Raw genomic sequence first — 9943 nt, 5'->3', positions numbered from 1 at the left:
AACTTCGTCTGCAAATTAAGTCAATTAGGAACATGTCAGAACTGAAATTCCTGATTAAAGTTCAGTCATTTTGTAGCTTAAATACTACAAAATGTGCGGTCAAAGAATGACTTGCCAAAATAAAGTTAACCAAATATTAAATGGGTGTTTGTGCACATGTGACATAACTGTATAATCAGCCAAAATACAAAGACCGTCTACTGTACCAACAGAGATGGGTTCCATTTCAGGAGTAGATTAGATTTGTGATAGGGGACTAAAGTGGAAGCTTTTCAAAAAAAAAAAAAAGCTTCGACTACCTGCTTCTGATAATATGCCAGATGTAGAGGCAAGGTCTGAGTAGATGGGGAGACATCTGAGAAAACTGACTTCTTTTTCCCAAGTTAAAACTTGTAGAGATTATTTCTGATACAAAAGTAAACAATAGAGCAGAAATGGGTTTAACCTTTATTTCAAATATTCAAAACTTTAATTTAGACAATGCAGTAGCAGAACATTAATTTCCATTTTAGTAAAAAAATATATATAAATTACAAAACCTGTTACTTATTAATTCTCAATACAAAAATATGAAACCTTTATCTAAAGCATAACTAAACCAAATAGAGCAGTGAAGATAAAGAAATTCATGTGTTTTAAAAACAAAATTCAGAGTGGAAAAGGCATGTGACAATATGACAAAAATTAAAGCACCATCATTAATAGAGAAGTCACCCTTCAGTGTCTGGTCAAAGTGCATTTTTTGCCACTGTTCCCAGTGAGAGTTTTTAAGCTGGGCTGTTCATTACAGACGGTTTAGTCCATGATCAGACATTTGACAAGTGATTAATCAGGCAGGTGGCCTCTGTGGAGCAACTGAAAGTTAATTTCCACACTTCTGTGTGCGGAGATGAATTGAAAAGATGTTCAGATGGGGTATCTGGCTTCGCCATGCTTTCAGGGTGGCCTTTGGCCCTTGCTTTTGCAATGATTACATCCACCATGACAGATCCGCTGCTGTCTTCATCATGCATCAGTAAACAGTGCACATCTGAGCAACGACAAAGAGCCAAGACATCAAACTGAGAAAATATTGCTTTTGGAAACACAACATCCTCCTTTGCCAGACCAAAATGGGTATCTGTGAGAAAGAACTGGGCCATTTGTTCACTATGAACATGGCAACTCAGGTGCATGGCCACACTGGTGTACATCAATAGCTGCAACTCTCCAAGAGCGACTGTCGCTTGATCAATATTACAATGAATAAGATCAAGCAGATCAATGAGACTGTTCTGAAATCGACAGTAAAGCCTCAAGCCAGAGTCCAGCTGCATGTCGGGTACATAGACCTTGCAGTCTAGGGACAACTCCATCAAGTTGTCATGCAGCAATTGGTACTGATGAAGCCTGCTGTCCCCAGAACAGACAGCATTTAGTATGGCACCGCACAGCTCTTTGGTTTGCTTCTGGCTGTGGGTATAAACACCCAGGATGCTTTCCTCTGTAGTGTCTATTAAACGTAAACTTTGGCCAGCAAAGCCTATCAGTACATCACTCAGCTGCAACAAGGGGAGATGATGGAACAAGACCAGGGCCCCAGAGTTGGCAGTCAGTGTGTAGAGATCTGTTTTTGTCACAATCAAGAGGCCAGGCTGGGGATCAGGTTGGCTACATTTGGCTACTTTCAACCAGTGAAGTGCTATGATCCTCTGGGAGAAAGGCACTGAACAAGAGACCGACTGTACAACACCCATCAGATCTCCCAAAGGCAGAGTCTGTAGCTTCAGAAGTGGATTAGGAAATTTTATCAATGTCTGAATGCAAACATGAACAGTTTCTGCCTGATCTACATCTTCAGTCGCTTGGATAACATCCATCTTGCAACCATTGCTGTAACACTGAGGGCTTCTTTGTTTTGGCATCAAAGGCTCTGAAATGACTGCATCTTGTTTTATTTGAAAATTATTCCCATCTTGCTTTTCTGGTGACTGCAAATCTCTCTTGCAGAAATCCCTAGACACTTCCAGCACATCACCTACCAATTGTTCTGTCATGCTTTGTCTTAGTGTCAAGGTTGAGAGTTGCGTGTTGTTGGAATTATTGAAGTCCTGAATCATAAGAGCTGCCTCTTTGGGCTGAAGGGGGTGAGATGTATTCATTTGGATGTGCCGTATGAGGGGCAAAGCTTTCACAACAGAGAAAATGGGACTCTTACTGATAAGCGAAAAAGCAAAGCTCCCTCCGACCATGAAGATATGGCTGTCCTTCACTATAGACAGAACATGGCTAGACAAGCAGGCGCCAACAGGTTGTAATTTTGCAGTTGTCAGTTGGTGCAAAAGTGCAGGAGACCTCCAAAGTAGACTGTGTGCATCACGGACAATACAGGACACTTTGCTAAACAAAGAGCCCAGCCCTAATTTTCTAACTGGGTTTTCTGCAACTCCTTTGATCTCCTTCAAAATTCCTGTTTCCTCCATCTCACCACAACTGTGCTGGTCCTGGAAAGCAGCATCTTTGAGTGGACAGCAGGCCACCTGCTTGCTAAGTGGTTTTCTGTTGAACTGAGAATAAGTGCTGGTCTGTGGGAGGACCGAAAAGGAGCTACTTCCTCCACTACTCTGCAGGTGGGACATGCTGCCTAATGAGTTCCCACCAGAGCTGGGTCTCCCCTTATAGCAGTCTGCGTCGACACCTTGGATCTCATTAGCATTCCCTTCTGGCTTCATGCCACATCCATCACTGGGGCCCAGGACACATGTCTGTTGGAGGCTGCCACCCCCTGATGAAACTTCCTCCGTCTCACAACTTGCAACACCAGCTCCACTCCGAGACGTCCTCTGCGGGCTCTCAGACACGAGCCCTGGCCCTGATTTATGACACGAGTCCCTCTCCTGCTTCTGGCCATCCCAGATGCTTCCTTGACCCTGAAGTGCATCTCTGCCCGACTGGAAAACTGTTCGAGGGACGGGGTCTCTTTCAGGATTGGCCTAGTTTATGTAGTGAGGGTAGAGAAGAGAAATTAAAAGGAAATTAAACTCTCAAAGATACCAAAAACAAAAACCCTGATTTATGTAAATGATTTCAAATTTCTGGCCCTGCTGAGAAGGAACTGATTTAATTCAGTTCACTTTGGAAGCTAACTTTTATTTATGCATTCAATTACATTTGGATGCACAAAAACAAAATGAGGGGAAATGAAGTGAGGAATTACACGGTACATTTATAAAAACAGAAACACTCGTGTGCACTCACTGCACTATGCAATCACAAGGCATAATTTCCTTTAAAGCCCTACAGGAACACGTAGAAGGTCTGAATATGTGCCTAACAAGCAATGGGAGAAAGTGCTTCATGGCTCATAAATCTGTATTGGGCCTCGATGGAGATGGGCAAGTCTTTGAAACTCGGTTCTGCCAAGACAAATGAAACTAAAACACCAGTAATGGAGATTCACTTTTAGAGCCAATTCTTATACCTTTAGTAACTAGGCATTGGCAGTATGAGATCCTCAATGTACAATGAAAGAGTAAACCATTTACTTGTACTCAAATATTTAACTGAAATTAAATTTTCTGGCTATTTTTTTACAGCCATAATTAAAGTTTTGTTGTAGTTTCTATGGTCTCGGTTGATCAATACAATTTTGCTAATCTGCTCTTTAGAAAATGGTAAATGGACTGAACTTGCATTGTGCTTTTCCAGTCATTTTGACCAAAGTGCTTAACACTACAGTCATATTCACCCATTCGCACACAAATGCACATGCATTTATACACAGATCGGTAGGCAATTTATGTAGGTCAACACAAGTACACAAAACTCATAATAGGCTGGCTAAGCTGATTTAACCATCTAAATATCTAATGACTGAAATTAATTCATCAGCAGTCTAGTCTAAGGACCATTGCTGAAGGTTGAATCATTATTGTTGGGCCAAATTAGATTTCTAAAAAAATTCAGTTCAACATTAAAAATAAATTACCAACAGCTGTAATATTTTAAAAATTTCTAAAAAGGTCCAATATTCACTCCATTAAGCATAAGGGGACACAACACAAATTAGGTTATCCTGCATGAATGTCTTGATATAATTTATCACGGGGTTTTTATTGCGAAAGATAAAATTGCACACAAACGGCTCACTCAATCAAATATGGATCAATTTGACCAATCCTATTCAAAGCTCAGTGAGGTTCTTCTCCACTTTGTGGAATCACTGGCGCATTAGTTTATACATCAGTGATTGTTTTTTTTTTCCTTTATTGTTCTTGTTCCGTTTATGAACCATGATTGTGTCTAAATAAAGAGGACTGGGACATTTTTTTTATAAGTATAGAAAATGCACTTGCAGAACTAATAATTATGAATCTGCAAATTTTTGTGGTTTTAAACAGTGACTTTTTCATATCTCGCTATAACTTGAAACCAGTAACCAGCCCACAATTAGTCACTACTTATTTCATAACAAGTCCCTAAACAAACATCTTCACTTAAATATAAAGGGTGGATTTTCAGGTTAATTTAAAATTTACTAGTTTTGAAAACCCATTTAAAACGTTGCTATACTTTGATAAGCCCATTCCTTACATTAACTTTACCTAGAGTGCAGTTTGCACAAGACCAGCGCAAGAAAAAAAAAATACATACTGTAATTTGGATCTCTGTCGGCGTAGATCCAAGACAAATTCTCAGGTCTTTGGACTTGCTTTTGAGACCCAGCACATCCATCTGACTGCATTAAAGATACAAATGAGAGAAATACATTTTACATTATTTCATAGGACTAAAAACTGTATTCTGATGAGATGAGAGCATTATACTTCTGAAGTCCCATTATTATGTTGCTACCGTCTTTGTTTAAGCAAATTTAATTATGTGATGTAGTGTTGACACCAGAGACCCAGAAAAGTTGGCAAAAGAAAGAACCAATAACCCTCAACACCACACACAAAAAAAAAATATTCATTAGATTTGAAAAGCAAACACCCCAAATGGCTGGATGAGATTAGAGACACTCTACTAGCTATGAAATTAAATAGAATCTGTGCATGATGATTTGAGGATTTACATACAATGCGCAGAACTCCAGAGGGAGGGAGCAGGAACCAAGTATATAGCCCAGAATGATTTTTGACAGTAAACCACAGCTTTAGCAGGGCTTTGTGTGTGTATCACCAGATTGCCAAACTGTGAAAGCAGCAGAAGTAAAGCATTGGCAGCATCAACAAGAGGGACAGTTCACGTTCTAGTAACGATTAAAGGATTTTTGCAAATCCTAAGGATCAGCTCGGAGCATGTCCTGTACGCATCGATGCTTGTCTCACAGAAAAAGGAAGTGGTGATTTTATTTTATTTTTTTAAATGTCCAAATTCTGAGGCTTAGATGCAAAGGTTTGCAGTGTTGTCCTTCAGGACCAACAGTTGCTCATTCCCTGACAGCATCACAGAACATTTTTTCCCAGCTGGCTTCACTTTTACCTGGATGCTACAGTTGCATCTGATTAGGCAGACATTCCTCAACTTTATCAGAAGCTCCCTTTCAAAATTCAGTGGGGTTGAAAAGTTAATCTGTAGTGAATGCCTCTCCGTCTCATTTAATACATTCCCATAATAGTTGATTCAGGTAGATGAGCTTACAACCAACCCAAAAAAGGTGAAGGTGAGAGATGTGCCAATCAGGTTTTTTGCTGCCGATATCGATACCGATCACGATCACCTGCTGAGGGCCCATTGCCGATACCGATCACATTATTATTATTTTTATCATAAACACTACTGGTTACATTATGTGGAAAAAGGAACCATGAATTCACCTTAATTTAGACAAAAACTTGTTTTTAATAACTTTTTTCAAGAAGAAAACTAAACAAAACAGGCATTCTGCAAATTGTACTGCTATTGGTAATACTATCTTTAACAGACTGATAACATATGAAGGCTCTGAAGAGGCTAAATAATGCAAGGAGTCAAAATAAAACCTCTCAACATTGCCAAAAAAATTCAAGTATAAAACTTAACATTCAAAGGCAAATACAGATTCCATTACAATAAACAATCCAGAGTTACTGAATGAAAACTTCCAGATATCATGGCGGCTAGCTGATTACTGCTAGTTCTGAGTGGCTGTTTCTGACTGAGCGGAGTAATTATGCAGAACAGGGAGGAGATCGATTATTTTAGAGATTATCTGTCTCATGTTAGGACAGCGAAAGTTTTAATACGTATGTAAAATGTTTTTTTTTTAGGTTAGATGCTGCAGCTTTAAACAGAGGTTTGGTGTGAGAGTCACTACCAGGTGGAGCAGAAGCGGCGCTCCGTCTGTGAAATATTACTACCTGTAGCGCGTAGCAGCGGTTCAACAGCAAGAGCAGAACCAGCGTCTTACATCGCAGCTCGAAGACTTGAATAATTTTGAGGGTTATTTGTTTAGCTTTCTGACTGTCATGCTAATCCGGGTGAGTGTTTGTAGCTGTGCACTGCTTTACCTGCTATCTGATCCTCCATATGTCTTTTTTGCTGCAGTGAGCCTCGATGTAGCCAAACTCCGTCAAGTATGGCATTGTTTTTATGTCGTATTAGCTTCGTTGTGTTGATGCATTTTGACSWGCTTCAATTTTCYGCCGCAWCACGCAAACTTCCCCATTCACTCAGTGCGTTATAGTTCCACATCGCTTAGGATTTGTTGCTGCACGTTTGTGCAGTGTGAAGGAAAGAGACGACCAGCTGCACAGGCAGGCTGCGAAATGAGATGCAGGTGATCGGTATCGGCAACGAGCCAATGATCGCCGATCACCGATCATGCACTTTTTCACGAAAATCGGCCCGATTATGATCGGTGACCGATCGATCGGCACACCTCTAGTTGAAACATTTTACTCTAAATTGGACAAAAGTTTTTTCCTCCTCCTACCAAGCAACCCACTGGTACACCTAATTGATTTAAATAAATTTTTTTGACATAAATTTAACTTCTCTGTAGTTTGGAGACAATTTAAATTTGGGTCATTTGCAACATTTGGTCCAATATTGGGTATTAGCTAACAGGATGTCAATGCATGTCTGGCAATATTACCAATTCATCACAAAAGAAAAACCACTACTTTACTAAACAGAATTTTGCTATAATCTGACAAAAGGAATTAAATTATATGAATTTAAAAAAAAAATTTTTAAGCTGCTTGAGATTTTTGACCAAAAACCTGAGGTTTTGATTACATCCGTCACCACTAAAAGCATAATAAGGTGTGCAAGTCTGTGCTGAATTTCTGCTTACCAAAGTAAACCACATCTGGATATTCACTTAAAGTGAAACATCACTATTGGTTCACAGCAAGTTGGACTTTAAACAGAGTTACCTTCTTAATCTCAACTTTCAACTTGGGGATATCAGGAATTCAAGTGATGTGGTCAATACTCGTCAGGCTGCTTTTGTTGCAAAGGAGCACTTTCCTTGAGCATCTGCGGGTCAGTTCATTGATATCTTGTGTCGCTCCCAGAGTGCAACACATCCACAGCCGGCGTTTGAATTCAAATTTGCTCTTACTGCCAAGGGTCATTTCCAAGATTATTGAGATCAATTCTGCCCTTGCTGCAAGGGAGTTTATGCCAAGTGAGGCAAGAAGTGGAACAAGAATAGAATATATATCCGAGCTCCAGGCTCATCTCGAGAGCCTAAATAGATGTTGAAGGCTAGAGAAGGAAAAGTAAGTAAGTGCAATAGTTTAAAATTGAATGTTGCATCCTCAGTACAAATTGACACCACCACTGGAATACTCCCGTCTTTAAGATTATATCATATTTTTCAAATTGAAAAGCTGAGCTAAAAGTGCTGATGCCGAGCTGTTAAACATCCTCAATCTGCTTCAAATGGGTTGGCTTCCTTCATCAATATAAATACAATGACTTAAGTTTTCACACTCATTGAAATATTTCCCCAGACATCATCACTAAGACATTATTGGGATTTGATGCGAGACTAACAAAGTACAGCCTAATTGTGAAATTGGAGGAAGAACAGGTTCAACACATTACAATTTAATGTGAAAAAAAATAATTCAGCCACCTTTCCTCTGACACCATGAAATAAAATGAGGGGCTTTCAATCACTAGAATTGCAATGCCAGTAGATTCTTGCAGCTGTAACAGCAAGGAAAGGTGGTTCTATAAAGTAATGACTCTTCGGTATAAACAGAAAGGCATGTATAAAATCCAAATAAAAATACCATGATATAAGCAGTTCAAGAGGTACGAATACATTTGGATGGCACTGCAACAGCCTTGAAGTAACCATGTGTAAATTAACCATTTCACATCTAAATCAAAGAGCAGTAGATCTCTGCGCTGAGGTGTCAAAGTGAAAGCTATATTAATCACACCAGCAGAAGGTTAACTTTTTTTGGAGGGTTGCTGCAGTGTGAAGGAAATTACACGTCAAACTTCCCCACATGCTGTAAAACATCAGGGCTAGCAGATCAAGAGAGACAAGGGGAGGTGTCTCAAATTGCTCGCTACCTCAGGCAGTGGTGAATCACCGACGGGAGAATTGGATTGTGGACACTAATTCTGTGAACACTGAGACAGTGACAGATCAATGAACTGTCACACAATGCCAAGGCCGTGGCAGGGCATAAAGATGTCACAGAATGCCTCAGACTTGTCTGGTATAGTGTGTAGAAATAACAATCAACTAAAACTCTGTCCCTTGAGCTTTTGTAAAAACTGTCAAAAACACATTTTATCAGTCTGGAAGCTCAATTATTCAGATATTTTTAGAACTAAGAACTAATTATGTACAAAGATGACCTTTTACAGCAAAAAAAAAATATATATATATACCAAATTCAAATTTGCATCTCCGGGTATTTGAACTTTGACACGCCATTTCACAACTGCCGTGGTGTGACAAATTAATCACACATTAAAAAGGTTTGGGTCACATTTTTATAGCGCTTTTATCCATCTCAGTCATTTTATTTTTGATTTATTATTTTATCATTAAGCATATAAATGGGAGATGCGAGAACAAACAAACCTTTAATCATTAACCACAGTCCAAGGTGATCAAAAGATTTAATGTGCTGAATGTCATTGTTGTCACCATATAACTAGAGCAGTGAAGTTTGTCAGTTTGTTCTGGGTATAAGATGCCATTAAGAGTCAGACAAAATGCGAAGCCAACACACTGAATGTAATGACAATGAAACTTCATGAAAATCTGTAAACAAAATGACTGCTTTTAAAGGAACCAGGCCTTGAAAGCCTTCTTCAGTCAACTATTGTTACCACAAAGTAAATCCAAGAAAGACCACTTCTTTCAAAGCATATCCAAATCAACAATTTCACATCTGAAACTTCTATAATTCCAAAGGAAACAAGCAACTGGGTTGCCACCACTGCAGAGCTTGCTTGAAGATGGTAGCAGGTTTACAAGAGATTTCTTAAGTCATTGTAGGACAGAGGTCTTAGAATGCATGTCTGGTGTAAAGGAGGACAGAAAATCACTCCTGTCCCAGAAAAGCATAAAAAACTAAATTACTTTCTGCAGAAAGTACAAGAGTTGGACAACAGAGGCCTGAGATTTTTTCTGAAGACACCACTCAAAAAATGAGTGGGGTCGAGTGGGGTCCCAAATGGTCCCCACTCGACCATTTGGGACACCTGGAGAAGACAAGATGAACCAATATCCAGCACCCAGGATGATTTGCATTAGTCTTGAAATATTAAGATCTAAACTGTAAATAAGTATGCTTGAAAAACTTCAGGCACTTCTTCTGGTTTTACAATTTAATATTGCACATTAATTTACTATGCAACTTTGATATATTTTTAAGGTAAAGTTGAACAACAAAATGTCTTAAAACTTGTGGTCTCTGCTATAAACGATGACTTGACAGAAGTAATTTCACCTTCAAAGGTCCAGTACGAAACTTTTATAAACAACGTTTTTATTCAACTTGAA

General features: G+C 39.1%; 1 protein-coding gene across 2 annotated transcripts in view; it reads right to left on the bottom strand.

The window, feature by feature from the left end:
• Window positions 1–484: 484 nt before the first annotated feature.
• kif16bb (kinesin family member 16Bb) overlaps window positions 485–9943 on the bottom strand; it is a 32564-nt gene continuing 23105 nt past the window's right edge. The window contains exons 16-17 of one of the 2 annotated variants that reach the window (XM_008430199.2): window positions 4633–4717; window positions 485–2972 (exon numbers count right to left, since the gene is read on the bottom strand). In XM_008430199.2, coding sequence (XP_008428421.1) covers window positions 807–2972; window positions 4633–4717 — 2251 coding nt within the window. In that variant the 3' untranslated portion in view covers window positions 485–806. The remainder of the gene's footprint in view (window positions 2973–4632; window positions 4718–9943) is intronic. The other variant, XM_008430198.2, reaches the window with a different exon arrangement.

Source organism: Poecilia reticulata, linkage group LG15 (assembly GCF_000633615.1).
Source record: "Poecilia reticulata strain Guanapo linkage group LG15, Guppy_female_1.0+MT, whole genome shotgun sequence".
Lineage (NCBI taxonomy): Eukaryota > Metazoa > Chordata > Actinopteri > Cyprinodontiformes > Poeciliidae > Poecilia > Poecilia reticulata.
Note: the sequence above shows the minus strand (reverse complement) of the source record. Positions and strands in the feature narration are given on the sequence as shown.